This window comes from Spermophilus citellus, assembly GCF_964194105.1.
Source record: "Spermophilus citellus genome assembly, chromosome: 11".
NCBI lineage: Eukaryota > Metazoa > Chordata > Mammalia > Rodentia > Sciuridae > Spermophilus > Spermophilus citellus.
The window spans coordinates 127614073-127632911 of NC_138192.1; the positions used below are offsets into that span (position 1 = coordinate 127614073).

The 18839-nt window shown below is 36.2% G+C and overlaps 1 protein-coding gene across 17 annotated transcripts in view; it reads right to left on the minus strand.

Moving 5' to 3' along the window:
* The window catches only part of TRIP12 (thyroid hormone receptor interactor 12), a 150641-nt gene that overhangs the window by 86542 nt on the left and 45260 nt on the right, over positions 1–18839 (minus strand). For 10 of the 17 annotated variants that reach the window (XM_081262344.1, XM_081262339.1, XM_081262348.1 and 7 more), the window contains exons 3-4: positions 2359–2484; positions 753–1555 (exon numbers count right to left, since the gene is read on the minus strand). In XM_081262344.1, the coding sequence (XP_081118470.1) occupies positions 753–1555; positions 2359–2484 (929 nt within the window). The remainder of the gene's footprint in view (positions 1–752; positions 1556–2358; positions 2485–18839) is intronic. The other 7 variants (XM_081262340.1, XM_081262341.1, XM_081262338.1 and 4 more) reach the window with 2 other exon arrangements.

Here is an 18839-nt window from a genome sequence, read left to right on the forward strand (position 1 = left end):
GGGCATTATCCCCAATACTGCAAAATAAGGGGAAAATGTGCATAGGTGCTTTCTTATTCTATTTTTTTCTGACTTCTTAAAACAGAACCTATCTTCTACCCGAGCCCACCCCTCCCACCCACCCCCCCAAAAAAAGCTAACTACTAGAAGAAAAAAATATATTTTAGCACTTCAGGAAACATAACTGAAGAGGGTCATCGCTAGGTCTAATCAGTTCTAATAAGAAGCTTCCTGAAACCTTTCAGGAAAAGGAGATGGGAAAGTACCCAAAGATCTCAAGCTACCTCATAAAGGAACATATACAACACTGTTTTCCCCCATCTCATTTCTTTGCTTAAATGCGTTATTCTCAAACTTTAGTTCTTTATAGTCCACTCCAAGTTTCAAAAACGGCAATATTCTTTCCCACTAACTTAGGACCCAGAGCAGTGTACGAGGCATTAGCAGTATTCATCTTTAGTCCAAGTTCCTTAAAAGCCATAAAAATTAAAGGCTGGGGGTATACCTCAGTGGTAGAATACCACCCACTCACCCACCTCCGTTTTCAATCCCTAGTACTACCAAAAAAAAAAGGAAAAAGCAAGATTCTTATATATCTGTCTCCATAAAAGTAAATGTAATATCAATTATCAAGTATTATTATATAAATAAAGTAATAAATCTTATGTTGCCTCAGACTGAAAAAGAAAATAACTTGAAAACATAATCACTTTTGACAAATCCCCTAAAGAAAAGATCTTCCATTAACTTACTTGCTAATTTGGCCTGTAATCCAGAAGGTCCAGGTTTTGATGTCTCTGACTTAGAAGACCCTGGAAGAGACAGTTTTGTTTTAGGAAGGCTAACTTTAGGGCTGAAACGAGCAGCCCAATCAAATTTTGAAGAGCCACCAGTTTTACTCTGTTCCTTTTCTCTGCTACTTCTTCTGGGACTGGGACTGGATGCTGAACGGGAACGCCTAGCCTTGTTCTGGTCTTTTCCTTGTTTCACCCTGGCACCTGGTGGTACAGTGGAAGAGGCCGAGGCTACAGCAGAGGACGAGGAGGAAGTAGAGGCAGCAGAGGAAGAATCAGTGATGGTGCTACACCCAGCTTTGGCTGAGGTGGCTGATTTTGAAGCCAGCTTGGTAGGTTTTGCAGATCTCTCTTCGGCACCAGTTGATTCGGACCCAGAACCACTCTTTCCACAAGAACTCTCTGTCCTTTTTCTTTTTTGACTCCGTGAACTGCCAGCGGCCACACTCTTTCTGGTGTGAGCCTTGCTTGTTGATGGCAATTGTGCAGATTTCAGTTGTTGCTCCTGGTCTAAATGTCTCTTCTTTGACTTACTATGTGATTTACTCGTTTCTGAGGGAGACTCAGTATGCTCAAGTGCTTTGGGTTTTTTCGCAGAGCTAGGAGAACTGGTCCTGTTGTAATCTGGACTAGCACTGCGTTTCACTCCTCGAGAATTGTCTTTCTTAGGCACCTGCCCCGTTTTTTGCCTTTCTGAAGTATTGGCTCTGTCTGGATCCTCTGGTTGTGAGACTATGACAGCAGAAGATGAACTGCAGCTTCTAAGAAGTTAGATAAGAAAAGAGTTAGTAACAGCCTGTAAACCTATCATATAACACTCATTTCTTAACTTCTTAAACCTTTGGAAATGCTTGGGGTGGGGGTTAGGGGAGTTCCTAATAAGTCTAGTATTAAAAAAACATAGGTTTTCAAATAGTTCAAAATTGGAAGGCAGGGAGAAAAAAATGTGTGATTTTGGATGGCAAAAATATTTGACTAGAAGATAGGGTACTCTTCAGCACAAAGATTAATGACACTAAACACTATTAATCACTGTAAAACAAGAGTTAAGATTACAAGAAAAAAAATGTTTAGTGGTTCAGAATCAATAGAAACTAGAATCTTGATGTTCCATTCACAAACACAACTGTCAAAGCTCAAAGGATATAACATAGGCACTTCCAAAACAAGAGTTACAAACTTTTACTTTGTAGTGATATCAAATCTTCACATTAACATTCCTTTCCAAAGACTCCTAACAAATCAGATCTTAAGGATCACTGACCTAAACCACAATTCCAACAAATACTAAAGAAAATGGTAAAAAGGCATTTTAGATGCCTATAATTGTTTGTTAAGCAAACGGCAATCTCATAGATCTCTAAACAAGGAAAAACTTCACTGTCTGGGGCAAAGTGCACTGGTACTGCTACAAAGGTGATAAACTATTAATCCTAAAAGTTATACTCAAGAATAATAAAAACCTGTTTTAACAGTTTGGAATAACCTGGTAAGCTTTAATATATGCAGTAATTCAAATGCAAAAAAGATCTGCCTTGAAAACATAAGCAATGTGAAGATTTACCTTTTAGAAAGGTGTCCCCTTGACAGTTCAGAAGTAGTATTAGACTGCACTTTGGGTGCCTTAGAATTAGATTTTCTACTCTCAGGAGGGCTATATCTCTTATGTTTTGCCTGCCCTAAATGTGACCTGTCAGCAGAAAATCAAAACAGAAATCTATCAGGACACTGAGATGAAAATACAAAATTGAAAGTGAAATATTTTACATTAAAAAAGCCTCCCAATTCTTCATTATTGACCTACCCTTCATTTAAATATCACATAATTAAATTATTAAATATTCTATTTCAAATAATATAGCCAAAGAAATTGCCCTGTTAAAACTAATGCTATAACATACCTGCAAATTAAGATTTCTTATTACTACCAGTGGTCATAATTCTGCAACATTATTATGGCAACTTAATAATGAATTTTTCAGTAATTTTACTATAGATATCAAAGTATGCTACATTTTTACAAAAAGGAAAACCAGACTTAGAATCCACTTTTTGTAAACAGCATGTGATATTGCATAGTACTGTGACTATAGATAACAATAATGGGCTATATATTCCCAACAAGCTAAGAATTTGAATATTTTCACTATAAAGAAATGATAAATGACAAGATAGATATGCTTAACCTGATTTAAGCATTTACACAATGTAAACACACTGAAACATCACATGGAGCCCCATTATTTTTGTTTTTATTTATTGAACTTAAATTTATAATTAAAAAATTTAACTTGATAGCATGACTATTAATTTTTAAAAATTTACAGAAATGGCAGTTTGTGATTCACACAATGATAATGGTTTCCAATTTGTACATTAAAATTCAAATAAGCAAAACAATTTTTTTTCTTTCAGAAAGAGGCTGATGAACAAATTCCCAAAATGATTTTACATAGAAAATTATTAGAAACATTTAATAGTAACGTACATCAAATCAAGATAGTGACAATTTGCCAAGAACTTAAAATATCAATAGAAAGTACAAAGAAAAAGTCCTACAGAGATACTTTAAGAATTTACCATAAAATATTCCAAACACATTCAAAAGAGTCCATTATTAATATGGCTGCATCACATTTATAACAAATCAAAGCCTTATGCCAAAAATGTTCTAAAAGCTAGTTTGAAAAAAATCTCCAACATGATGTGTTTTCAACTGTTAGATGTTTTTAATCACAAGCAATAATTAAGAAGATTTACATAAGCAATGAAAAGAGCATGTATTAATATATATAGATCCAGGAAAATTGGTACTATACATGTGAGATATTCATATAATAAATGCAATTATGTAATTCACAGCAGACATCCATTCTCCATATAAAAGTCTGTATACTAATGAGAACTTAGAACAAAATTTCATCCATACCAATATATTTTGTTCAAACAAAAATCGACTGGGGTGGGTAGCTCAGTGCTAGGGCCTGGGTTTCAAAGGAATAAGGCTGGCCCTGGATCCAATACACAGCACCAAATTTTTAAAGACTTCCATTGCAAATACCTTCTCAAAGGAATTTAGCAATAAATCAATGAGAACCTCACACAGTGATATCTCTAACTGAATCTGCAAGGATGCTATAAATCTCCAACATCATAAAAGTGAAACCATCTCCTCAAAAAGACCACCCAGGGTTTCTCTTTGAATATATTTATTTACTCTTCCATTTTTCCTGAATTCAATAATAGATTCTTGAAGAAGTGAGCTTTTCAATAAAAGGAAACTGTTTTTGGATCTCTAATACTACTTTTGCACTGGGAATATAGCTTAGTGGTACAGCACTTGTCTAGTGTTCACAAGGATCTGGGTTCCGGGCCCAGAACCACAAAGCAGTCTAATACACCTTCATTTTAAGTATTAAATTTTTACTTTAGTAACAAAGGTTCACTTCTCTTACTTGACCCTCAGTCTTTCCCCTTTTCTACTCTCCTATAAGCTCTCTCTCCTTTCAAGGTAAAACCAAGCTGAAGCTTGTAAGGTTTTTATACACTGAATTTTTACTTTTCCTATATTTTTCATCCATTTAATATTAAAATTTTGCTTTGACCCATGACCTTTAATTTTTATGACATCAAAAGTTCTATTCTTCTTTAGGAATGTCAAAAGCTCTATTCTTTAGGATTGAGAAGTGATTTTTCAAACCATTCCACAAGTACTTAAAAATGTATAATGTAGGCTGGGGCTCAGTGTTAGAGCATCCATGAGGCACTGGATTCGATCCCCAGCACCACATTAAAAAAACTAAAACAAACAAACTAAAGGTATTGTGTCCATCTACAACTTAAAAAATAAAAAATTTTAAAAAGAGGTATAATAGTCTGTGTTAAGGGTACAGAATTCAATAGCCATAGAAGAATATTTACAAATTCTGGCACTCATGTCCTTTACATCCCCCCGGCCCACTTTGTCTTTTTTTTTTTTTTTTTTTTTTTTTTTTGGAGACAGGGTCTCATTAAGTTGCTTAGGGCCTTGCTAAGTAGCTGAAGCTGGCCTTAAGCTTGAGATCCTCCTGCCTCAGCCTACAGAATCATGGGATTATAGGAGTGTGCCACCACGCCCCAGAAGGTTCTCTAACATTTGTATTTTCATTAAGTTTTATATTTCAAAAATCGTGAAGGAAAATTATCCATTCAAAACTAGACAACCTGATGAAACATAAAATTTAAAACATTAAAGTCTTTTAAAAATGTTATTAAAAATGTTATACATCCCTAACAAATCTCATTCTGTCATCTCAAATTAATCTACATTAACTAAAGTTGGTCCCACTATAGTCGTAGTAGCAGTTCTCATCTCCAAATAAATTATTCTTTAGTCTTAAAACACAACTAATTTTTTGTTTTGTTTGCAGTGATGGTGATCAAATCAAGGGCTACATTTAAATTTATATCTATCTAATCTATCATTATCATACTTGTGCTCACATTTAGCAAAAGGAGTCTCAAATTTATCTTCTGTAAAGGATAATATTTTGTTTTGTGGGCAATATTATATCACAGAAGCAGATGCAGACAATATGCAAACCAATGAGCACAGTAATGCTCCAACTGAAATTTTAATCACAAAAACAGACAGTGAGCCAGATTCAAAAAATGACTGTATTTTTCCAACCCTGGTTTAGAACAAGGAGTAGACAACCAGATTAACATGAAGTGACAACACTGGGCCTCTGAAAATGAGGTTCCTTTTGTTGTACGAATTTATAAAGTACTAATACAAAGACTATTGTCAAGTAAACCTCCATAAACTGATGATGCCCAATCTAGAAGAGTCAGTTAGAACACCACAGTAATCACAGAGAAGTCTTGGCTGCTACCTCCTTGTAGATCATTTTACTAATTCCCTTGTTTATCGTGTCCTGATGCTCAATGTTAATTTTTATTAAGAAGCATAATCTCTTTAGGTCTAGTAAAATTTAAACTCTCTATAATTCAAATTTGCAGAATAGCATAGAAAATTCATGACAAACTAATGAGCACTAGAGTGAGCCCATCAAGTAAATCAGAAAGAGAGAGAGAGAAAGTGTGTGTGTGTGTGTGTGTGTGTGTGTGTGTGTGTGTGTTTTCAGGAGTTTCTGCAACAGCATATGAATGTTCCTGAAAAAAAAATCTCATGTTATTAAAAGAAAACATACATACATATATGAATATATATATATATATATATATATATATATATATATATTATATATACCAGCCCCTAAAACTAATTACAAGGTACAGGGATAGTGATCAAAATTAGACTGGACACAAACACTCAAACCTATGTTATTTTATAGTGAGTCCTACTGAAACATCAGTTTTAATGTAAGACCAAATCTAGGGCTGTGGTAGGGGGGTGACTCCAGTTAGAGCATTTGCCTAGCATGCACAAGGCCTGGGATTAATCCCTAACACCCTCCTCCACCCAAATAAAACAGATTAACAGATTAAACCTCTACTAACATATGCAAGAGTTACTGGTCAATTCATCCTTTGGCATCTTATTTTTTTACATTTTCATTTAAATGTAAAATTTTAAAGACATTTTAAGACAAGTTTCAACAAGATCAAAACAACTCCTCTCTGGTAAACTTTCTTTTTGGCTATCTTTTTTATAAACACAAAAGCAAATGGCTTTGAGATTCCCAAGTTATTTTGGTTTGTTTGTGGTGCTGTGGATCAAAACAGCACCACAAACACCACAAACAAGCACTTGTACCACTGGGTTATATCCCCAGCACTCTCAGCATAGTTTTAGCATTATAAAGTACAGTGATTCTGGGAGCCCCTGATCTACCTATCTATGATTTATACTAAATGGTATGTTTAAATCAATTCTGCAAAACTTGCAGGGTTTTGTAAAATCTTCATATATTATCACATCTTCCTCTTTAATTCAAAGGTCTTTCCCCATTTTAGTAAATGTATCAACATTGTGGAAAAATTACCTAAAAACCAAAACTACTTCCACATTATACTGACATCATTTCCCTGTTTAACAAGCATATGAGTGCAAAAGAACAGACTATAGTAACCCTGGGTTATGTGCTTTCAAGATTATTTTAAAGCCAGGCTTAGTGGTACATGCCTGGTAATCCAAGCCACTCAGGAGGCTGAGGCAGGAGAATTTCAAGTTGAAGCCTGGCCTGGGCAATTTAGTGAGTTCCTTTGTTAAAATAAAATGGGTTGGAGGTACAGCTCAGTGGCAGAGAATTTACCTATCATGTGGTGACCGGGCATTCAATTCGTAGTATTACCAAAAGGAAAAAAAAAATTTTTTTTTTTCGTGAAAGCAAGTCTCAAGTGCCTCTTGTTGACTTTAAGGCATACAATATTGCCTGTACCCTTATATAGTTTAATCACTTTTACTGCTATTTAGTAAAATCCTCAGTAGCCAAAAGGATTAAGAAATATCTCTAGGGGTTGTTGCATAGCTCAGTGATAAATGACATGCTTATAGCATGGCCGAGGCCCTGCATTCAATCCTAGTATCCTTTAAAAAAAAAAATACACACAATTCTAACCCACAGGAGACAAAGGAGACTTAAAACTTTGTACAAACTGAAGAAAGTGGCTAGTTACAAATAGGTAATTCCTTATTGTAGGTTTAATGTTTAAATTTGATAGGCATGATGGCACATGCCTATAATTCCAGTAATTGGGAAGTAGAGATGGGAGGATCACAAATATGAGGCTGGCCTGAGTTATATGCTTTCAAGATTATCTTATAGCCAGCGTTAGTAGTTTTTCCACAATGTTGATACATTTACTAAAATGGGGAAAGACCTTTGAATTAGAGGAAGATGTGATAATATATGAAGATTTTACAACATATTCACCACAGATGTAAAGGTTTACCAACAAATATGTTCAATTCATGACAGCTCACAGAAATATGTATAACACAGTCTAGTTGCTCTCTTCAAAGAGGACACAGTCTCATAAGACCAAGTTATCTACCACCAGGTACTTGACTAAAGTTCCCAAGAAAGGGAAAAATGACCTCTACCAAGAGAATACAGGTTTTATAATCCAAGCAACTTAGCAAGACCTTCTCTCAAAATTAAAAATAAAAAGCGTTGGGGATGTGGCTCAGTGGTAAAGCACCACTACGCTCTATATTCAGTACCAAAAAATATATATACCATACAGTTAATAAAAACAGTAAGGGGTATAACTCAATTCTTGCTTGGCATGCCCAATGCCCTTAGTTCAATCCCCAGGTCCACAGAAAAGAACAGGCACGATCAAGAACCATCCCGTGGGCTGGGGATGTGGCTTAAGGGGTAGCGCGCTCGCCTGGCATGCGTGCGGCCCGGGTTCGATCCTCAGCACCACATACCAACAAAGATGTTGTGTCCGCCGAGAACTGAAAAATAAATATTGGAAATTGGAAATTCTCTCTCTCTCTCTCTCTCTCTCCCCCCCCCCCACTCTCTTTAAAAAAAAATTAAAAAAAAAAAAAGAACCATCCCGTGACCCATGTATTTTAAATGGCTTTGGTAAGCAATACATGAAGACCTTGTGAAAAAACCTGAAGATGTGGCAGTGACATAAATTTTAAAATATGCTAACAATTTCTTATCTTATATTTTGTTTTGATTGATTTTTATATATGCTATATTTTCTAGGAAAGCATGAGTATCAATAAAGAATCTGGTTTTTTGCAACTTTACTGAATAACGCACCATTTTTAAAGTTTACACCAAAAATCCTGCTTATGACATTTAAGTCTATTGCAGTGGTCATATTCAATGAATTCAAATACAGAAGCAAACACCCGAGTACACTGTCATCTTGTATTACCATACCCAAGCATTCACAATCTACTAAGAAATTATTTGGTTATCAATTCTTCTCCTTTTGTTTACATTTATCTTTGTAAACTTCGAGTACCTAATACTGGTATTTCTAAACCATGGGTAGGTAGGCAGGCATTTTATGCATTTCTGAACTCATGATTTACATTCTATTATAATCATTACAAACAAGGAGCACTGATCTCCAAGAGTTGAGAACCACTATACTAAAACTAGTCACAACAGATGTAAAGGTTTACCAACAAATATGTTCAATTCATGACAGCTCACAGAAATATGTATAACACAGTCTAGTCGCTCTCTTCAAAGAGGACACAGTCTCATAAGACCAAGTGATCTACCACCAGGTACTTGACTAAAGTTCCCAAGAAAGGAAAAAATGACCTCTACCAAGAGAATACAGGTTTTATAATCCATGCAGCTTTTAAGCCTGGCCCTGACGAAGTGATACAAAAAGGAGTGTTCCAATCAAAAGCAGTATACCAAGACAAAAGAAGAGATCAGAAACTACAAAACCCACATGTCACCTGGCAAAAAATGATATGAATTGCCCTGAACACAGAGATCCATAAGAAAACAAGGCTGAAAGAACAGGCTAAGGCTAGACAGGGAAAATTTCTGTCTGTATTACTGAAGGATCTCTCTTTTTTCTGATGATGATTTACAGTAAGAGATTGACAGGGCAATGTGCAAAAGCAACATATCGACATGTTCAATGACCTGGGTACAATGAATATGCATGAGTAAACTGTAACAACTTTCATTATTATGGAAAGAAAACAGGTAGAGAGATTGTACAGAATCAAAACCATGGGGGAAAATGTCCCTTAAAAGGCTGGAAACTTTCAACCCAACATTTGAAAAGTAGTGGGAGGTAGGGCAAAAACAGCTAAATAACCAAAAAGTGATTGGTGATAAATCAGTGATGCAGTACTCAGTAGCTCATAAACTAAAATGACTGACAAATGCCTAGGTAAAAACCTATTCAGATGACCACAGGTTAAATTTTGTCAATATGCTGACATATTACATTTATATTAAATACATTATCAAACTTAATTCTCAAATGACACCCAAAGCATTTCTTATTCCCATTTTAAGGGTATGAGAAGGGAGGCTCCTGCCACACACACAGCTCCTAGGCAGGAAAAGGGAATACTGAACCCAGGTATTTGACTCCCTAAATCTGCAACAGCACAGCTAAAAGTAGAGGCTCAGTAGTCAAAACAAAAGGCCTGCATCTACAATTATTAAATTTTTCCTATCCATTCTGTGTATAGGTCAAAACAAATGACTTAAGAGTTTGGAGATGCTATATGAGGTGGAAAAAAAGTAGGCTTTTTCTTTAAATCTTCTAAAAAACATTCATCCTGCTTTCTGTATTTTAAGAAAGAAAACAGCTTTGCAAATGTGATGCAAAGACTGGTTAGTGTTAAGAAGCACTTGTATATATTCACTTTTTGGTCACACTGAACCTTTCCAGGAAAACATTCTGAGTATGGAATACTGTAAGAATGAAAGCAAATCCTCAGCAAAGGACATGAAATAATCGATGAGAGCTCAACACTTTAAGTTAATACATTTTTATGATGTGAATTATAGACTCAACTTCACCCGCCCTTTTTTATCTTTTGGGGGAAAAAAAATAGAACTTGGGGCTTCACGCATGCCACGTAAACACTATACTAGTCCATTCCATATCCAGCCCTTCAATTTCACTATTGATGATTAAAGCAGGAAATATAAATGGCCAAGAAAACTTTTTAAATGTTAAGATATTATTTAGTAGGCCCAAGAAAAGATTTGAATATGGACACTGTTAAAAAGCAAATGTTTACAACTTCCATCTAGAGGAAAGTGGCCTCTGTTCCTCTGTAGACCAAGGCAACCATGCCAGTGTTTAACACAATGCAACGATCTTATCTCTGGGCTCCAAGGCTGGATGGGACAGACTAGCTTTCTCAGCATTACCAAAGCAGTGTTTCAAGTGGAAAAGTGTGCCCCTATGTTTCCACAGCTTAAAACTCCGCACTGTACAACTGCAGCAATGAGATGTCCTAAAACTGAAAGAAGCAAGCTACAAGTTACCAGTCAATTCTACTATAAATTGTTCTTAAAAGGGTTCAAATTCAGTTATAAGAGACACTGAAGTCTCGTTCACATCACATCATATCTCCCCTAACACTCTTCTCCCTCCCCAACCAGATGAAACTTGAATGTCCATTCAAATAAAAACAAAGGACAGAATAAAGAAAGAGAAGGAACAAGTAAAATTTGAAAGGCACTCATCCTGGTTAAGTAGGGGGGAAAGAACACACCAAAACTATGATATGTTTTACTAAGCAGCATTTTAAGAAAGCAAATTACCACAGATATGCAAATTAAAATGCAAAATAATAGTTAACCTGTTACAGGTATATCACAAGTATTATAGTTCTCCTATTTCCAAACAAATGATAGGTTTCTACTTGTCAAATCACATAGAAATCATGTGTAGCCATTTGATTTGCTTTGGTCGAAGGAATGTAAGCAGAAATGAATAATTTCTATGGAGGATGTTGTGGAGAGATTGAGGTTGTTTTTTTTTTTTTTTTTTTTTTTTTTTTTTTTTTTTACCACCTTCTCTTGCCTCAGCAAGGAAACTAGCAACACACCAACAATCTCAGAATCTTAAGGTTCAGACATGGAGTACAGCCTTCAGCTGATATAAGATAAACAACTTTTCAGTCACTAGCTTATAAACTACTAATGTTTAGGAGCTGTTTGTTCTAGCCCACCTTACTACATAACCCATTTGAACTATCCTATTTCAATTCTGCCTTCACTCCAGTTGATCAAGTTTTGTTTCCTGTACAAGGAATTTAACTTGAGGACACTCTACCATTGCGCTACATCCCCTGTCCTTTTCATTTTGAGACAGAGTCTTTGCTAAGTACCTGAGACTTCCTTGAACTTGCAATCCTCCCGTCTCGGCCTCCAGAGTTGCTGTAATTTCAGGCTTGTACCACAATATCCAGCAATCATTTTCATTATCATTTAGGGGACACACACACACACACACACACACACACACTCCCCCCCACCCCCGCCCTTCTCTCAAGCTCTCATATTTCTGTGCCTAGAAGTGCCTGGAAAACAAATCTCCAGATTTCTAACCAAAACTAGTATTCATTGAACACCTAGAAATAAAATCCAAACTCTAAGTAACTAATAAATCCCCATCAAGTAAATACAACATAGCCTACATGTGACTTTTTAAACACTACTCAGCTTTCAGAGTCCAGATCAATAGGTTACCACTAGAAAAGTTTCTCACCTGACTGCCTCTAGTAGCAGCTTGCATGCACCTTTCCCCTATCAGGTTGAAACTGCTTATGTCAAAAGATACCGTACTCTTATTTATGTAAGTACAATGCTTTAGGAAGCATTGCACATAATATTCTACAAATAAATGAATATGATCTTACATTGACTGTGTATTTCAAGTGTATTAAGGTAGGATTCTAACCTGCAAAATAAGTTTAATTAAATTACATATCTCCAGAATCAAGACAGTAGAAAAATTAAGCCTAAAAAAGGCAAGTGTTCACTGTTCACCCAAGTTCTAAAGAACTGTGGAACTGAAACTTGTCAGAACTTTTTATAATAAACACATACTCTCTTAATACCTTTGCTATTCTCTGCCAGCCCATCTTCTTTTGTAACACAGGAAAAATGCCAACTGGCAACTTTGGAGTCACATCTTCCCATCTTTGCAAGCAGAAAGGAAAAGGCTAAAGCTTCCAATTTTACTCAGCTTTTATCATATAACGACACCAGTCCCATCACTGTGCTCAAAAAAATGAGGTATTGTACATTCTCCCCACTCTGATCAAAATCTAGGCAATGGCTAGTCAGAGAAAGACCATGGGAGACCATCCCACAGAGAAGGACTACTATTATAAGAAGAGCAAGATGGAACATCTACACATACACCCATGCAAACAGTATAATGCTTGGAAAAACTCAAAAGAAAGAGAACTTGACCTATGTTGAGAAGATGAGAGACCTCAAGTTAAACCTAGAAACACCCAGCAAAGTGGCATATAACAACTCCAGTGACTCAGGAGGCTGAGGTAGAAGGATCTCAAGTTCAAGGCAAGCCCGGGCAACTTAGCAAGATACGCTCTCAAAAATTAAAAGGGTTAGGGATACAGCTGAGTGATAAAGGCACCCCTGGGTTTAATCCCCAATATCAACAAAAATAAAAATTTAAAAAGCCTTAACAATAACAAAAGGCACAAAGAAAGAAATGAGATGTATAAATAGATAGCAAAATATGCTTGATAAGATATGAAAAAGAGGAGCATGGACATAATAACGACAAAGAAATACAATGGAAGCAGCCAGGCAGATATCAAGTCAGTCTGTAGTTCCTGGGTACCCTCAACATGGTACCAAAATAAATGTGTTAAAAGCAGTTCAAAGTGCTGTGGGATATTTATAAGTTTCTGAGACTGGAGCAGGGTAAGTATAGGCCACATCAAAAGAAATTTTGTCTGAACCTTGAAAATCCAGTAGCATGTCACTAATATAAGGCCTGGATATAGAAGGCAAACATGTTAAAGAGAACAGTGTGACCAAAAATACTAAAGAATGATGCTTTGAAGAGTAGCAGGACAGGGTGTATATTCTAGAGAGGGGCTACCCACAATCATCCCATCTTGATGGTTTCTCCAAATGTCTGGATGTCCTGCTTTCCCTCCTGCTGTGATCATGGCTGAGAGTGCACTGCTGCCCACCCAGATGGACCAGGGAGACTGCTACTATATGTACACTGGCCATTTCTCAGCACTTCAAGCAGAACACCAAGGAGCTTATGATCACCTGGATTCCGTGGAAGTACAGGGGGGGCCCAGCTCTTTCCCTGAATTCCGGGCAGCTGTAATAGTTTAACTTTCAAGGTCCTGTTTTTCCCTGACTTTTCCAAGCATTGCTACTAGTTGACCTAACCCATGATGCCACCTTCAACTGCTACTGTTAAGACTCTGTTGGCCAGCTACACCTGGCTGTTGAAGGCCTGGTGCCAACATGGCGACTCCTTCCTATACTTTGAGGCCACTGAACTATCCTTTTTGTCCATAGACCACCATAAAGGAGGAAATCCAGCTGGTGTGTGAGCTGGGCATGCTCCACAAGCTCTCCCTCGAGCCACCCTAACTGTCCTTGCCACCCTCACCTCCTACGCCCGAGTATGCAACACCAGCAGACATGCCCTTCACTCAGGGTCTGTAGAAGCACCTGCTGAAAGTGGCACCTCCAGATCTACGGTTCTCACTAGGGGTTCTCACTGGTCACCCTGTTGGCCAAGGGCATGACAGTGTTGATGGCCATACTAGAGATCCAGACCACTGTTGATGTGGGTTTGCTCTGGCATAGGAGCCAGCCAAGCAATGCCAAGCTCATGCTGAGGCCCAAAACCAGGCTGGCTGCTCAGCCATGATATGCCCAGGAATAGGGTAGACAAGAACCCCACCAACGTCCTTCTGGAGCTGTACATCAAAGAAGCCAAGCCCAGCCACAGCCAACCAGTCTCTGGGCTTCGAGAGGAGCAGCTGCCTCCATCCCCCACTCTAATCAGGCCTTTGGGGAGTAGCTGCCCATGCACCATGACTAGCCCAGTCCTGCTAATGAGGAAAACCAGTGTTCCCAGTGGGTGGGTTGGGAGGCCAAACTCCAGAAGAACTGCTTTCACCCTAGAGTTCAAGGAGTAGCCTTGGCCTGTGCATTTTCCATCTCGAGCACTCTTACAGCATATTCAGGAACCCTAAAAGAAAGAGCTATCCTTGTCCCTGGCTACTCCTGTAAGCAACACTGACCGGAGCATGAAGGGAAGTGAGAGCCACAAAAGCAGCCATTTGCCAATTGAGCCTTGGAGTGGGTTGTGCCATGTTTTATCTCAGCCTGGCAGCAAGGTGATCAAACACAGTAGTGGACCCACCCCTCTGCCTTTTGAGTGCCAAAGCACTATAAGTCAAGTGGAAAACCCCATGCCCCACAACTAATAATATCTGGTTTTTACATTTTTTAAGGTTTTATTTATTTGTTTGTTTTTTAGTGGTGCTAGGGATTTCTTAAGGTTTTAAATCCAATATTTTTACTTAATATTTTATGTTAGCATATATGATACTTTGGTTTTGGTAAAGGTCACTGCCCTTTGTAATGGTTTAACTTTAAGGTCCTGTTTCTCTCTCTCGTAAAATAGAACTCTCTTGTAATAATTCTATTTTAAAGTGTGCTTTGCTGAGTGATCCCCAAAGGAGGGGCTGCTAGTCCCCCCAAGTGGGTCTGGTTTCTCTAATCTGTACATGTGGCCTAGGGCCAATGTCTGAGTAGGTTTAGGGGGGATCTGAACCAGAATCACAGCTATCCATTAAATGGTACACACATTAATTAAAAAAAAAAAAAACCACTAAAGAGAGACATTACAAGATATTTTAAATAAATAGTAATTATTTCTATTACCAAATTTTGATCTGACACCAAAAGATTTTAATCAAGTTTGGTATGGGGTATTATAAAAAACGTGTTTTGCAGTATTGAATTTTTTTCAAAAATGAAATCAAAGGAGGGGAAATTTAATTGGGTACACTGAGCCTGACCCGAATCAGTCGTAAGTACAGCTTCACTATTTCACTAGAAACACCCTAATTCAAATATAAGTACAATTTCATCCCATTTTTCTTTATAATATTAGAAAATCAGAACACATTAGAAAATACAATTAAAAATGAGAAAACAGAAAAAAATCCTAGCATAATAACATATTATGATATGAAAGTGAAGTTAGCTAGTCCCATAGAAGACAACTTTCTAAAAAAGAGCAAATAATATTTGAAAATATATTTCTTTATCCAACAATTCCATTTGTGATATCCTGGGGTAAGGAAGTACTAATACAAGTTTACAGTGATAATAAGGCTGCTCAGTGCAGTTATCACTTGCTATAAGAAAAACCTGAAACCAAATGGTCATAAAAAGAGTGATAGCATTAATTGGTTCATACATAAAGGGAAAATTATACAAACATCAAAACAACATCATTTTCCTGATAGTGACATGTAAAAAAATCTGTACAATATAGTTAATGAAAATAGCAAGCATAACGAAACAGAATAAACAAAACATAATGAAATATTCTTCTCTTAAAAAAGAAATAAATGTACCAGGTGCAGTGGTGCACACATATTATCCCAGCAATTCAAGAGGCTGAAGCATGAGGATCACCTGCCTCAGCAACCTTGTTCTAAAATAAAAAGGGCTGGAGGTATAGCTCAATAGGTAGTAAAGCATCCCCTGGGATCAATCCATAGTACCCTCATCCAAAAAATAGATAAATGTATTCAAATAAAAATTTAAAGCTATGATGAATGTCCTATTATCCAAATCTCCTGTCTTTAAAGACTCAAAAGTCTACCCCTTCTATAAATCTTCTTTATCCTTATAAACAGATGGGAATTATAGGATTCAAGTCGCCACTTCCTACAGGTTGTGAGTCACCTCTCTTCTACCCTGTAATTCCTCTCTTGCTAAATAATAAGACTGCCTTATACTTCTCCAAGTCAACCTTTAGGGACTTGGACTATAGTTTTTATACAATGAACCAATAAATATCAGCTAAACAAAATAAAAGGTCAATTCTCCTGTAGTACAAAGGGAGACAACATGTGAGAATATTTACATAAAAAAGTATTCTGGGAGGGGGGAAAAAAGGAAGACATGACTATTAGGGAAGAAGAATAGAGTTTGGGGTGGGGTGAAAAACTGGGAAATGGGTAGATACAAATAACATATATACTTATATAAAACTGTCACAATGAAACCTATTTCTTTGTACAATTAAATGCACTAATAATTACTTTTTTAAAAAAGAGGGAGAAAAAATTGTATCCCCAGCTAGGCCTGGTGGCACAGGCCTACAGTCACAGCTACTCAGGAGGCTGAGACAGAAGGATCACAAGTTGGGTAATGTCAGCCAGACCTACCCCTTAATTCTATTTTTTTCAATGTTTAATCTCATTACTAGGGAATAAAACTTAATGAGTAAAACCAGTAAAACAAAACTTTTTTGAGTTTCACACTAGTAGAAAAATACAAAATGGAGATAACATGAACAATTTTAAAAAGCACTACTCTTTGTGATGGTGATAATGTAAACTGGAGAAAAAAGATTAATGTAAAACAAGTTGATCATAAATATCTCCCTTTGAAAAAGCAATTTCACTTTCAGAAGCTTATACTGCAGATACATCTCCCTTTGAAAAAGCAATTACACTTTCAGGAGCCTATACTGCAGAGACGTCTGAAATACAAACAGTTAAGCATGCATGAGCAAACAACTTTTCCACTGTGACTATTTAGCGATCTCAAACCTAGAAATGTAATCATGGTAAATCCATATTCTTCAGTTATGGTTCACCTATAAACATTACCAAAAGATCATAACAACATAGGCAAATGTTTATGTTACCATGCTGGGTGAAAAGAGCAGGAGAGCATACTATTATGTATGCCGAACTGTATTTCAAAGACAAAAAGCAAAATGTTAAGTAAGGGATTATCTCTGAAAGGTATACATCTTCTTGTACTTTCCCATGTTTCATCCCTTTGAAACACTTTTTAAACAAAAATAAAACTATTTCTTTGTATACAATAAATGCTGATTTTAAAATCCTCAGCTTTGAAAAAATTAATGAAAAGCCATAGCCTATAGTTCTCACAAGTAACTTTTTGACACAGTAATTAATTATTATTAAATTTTTGTAGACAAATTTTTAAAGGAAATAAGGGGTTGGATGGATTACATTCAACCATTTCCTTTCACACTTCAAACAATTTCAATAGACTATAGTCAAATGTAAAAATAACTCATAATGAACTGAGAAGAATTATTATTTTTGATATGGAGAAGGCAAAGAAAAAACAGTGATGTAGACTTGATTACATAATTTTATAAACTTCTATAAATTAAAACAAAACATAAAAATAAAATTAAGAAAAAATATTTTGGCAAAGTCCCCAAGGGTTTCAATTAAAAAAATAAAATAAAAAAGAAGCATCTCTGAAATTAAAACTAAGAATACTAACAAATAACACACATATAATAAATTAAAATGACCAAAATGTGGCAAGATTTTCAATTCTATAATAACTAAGGAAATGCTAACTTGAGCGAAAGGAATCCTTTTTTCTGCAAACTTTTATTTTAAAAAACGGTAAGCTCAGGAGGGATGCTGGGGAATGGTACTGGCCAAATTATACTGTTATATTGGGTGGATGTAAAAATACATAACAAATTCCATCACTATGTACAACTACAATACACCAATAAAAATATGAAAAAACAAAAAAGGTGCTATATTGACTAGGATTTGTAGAAATGAGCACTCTCAGAAAGTATTAGGAGTATAAACTGATCCCATCTTTCTTAAAGACAATTTGGCAATCCATTAAGGGTATTCATACCCTAAAGCCTATAAATCCATATTCAAGAATTTAATTGAAGCAGAATCTCACTCAAATGTAACAAGAATATCCATATTTCTTACAGCAAAACACTTGAGGAGCCAGACTAGAAGTCCAAATTTGAATCACAGGCTTTCATATCAAAGAAAATTATGAAGCCATTGAAAATTCTCATGGAATAATGTTATAGAATTGCAAAAAAATATATCTAGTGACAACTGGTTACTACATTATCTCTAATATTTTAATGTTGGAAGTATATGTACAGAAAAGATTATTACAACATGGAGTACAAATATGAACCATGGTTGTCTGAGTGGTAGGATTCGTATTATTTAATTTTCCAGAAGCTTCCCAATTTTCTCTTCTCCATATACTACTTTTATAATAAAAATGAGGTACATATACAAAATGGAATATTACTCAGCCTTCAAGAATGAAATTATGGCATTTGCAAAGTAAATGGATGAAGCTGGAGAATATCATGTTAAGCAAAATAAGCCAAACCCAAAAACACACCAAAGGCTGAATATTTCCTCTGATAAGCGGATGCTAATCCATACTGGGGGTGAAGGGAGGGATGAAGGAACTTTGTATTATGCAGAAAGGGAAGTAAAGGAAGAGGAGAGGGTGTTAGGATTAGAAGGACAGTGGAATGAGAAAGACATTATGACCCTAAATG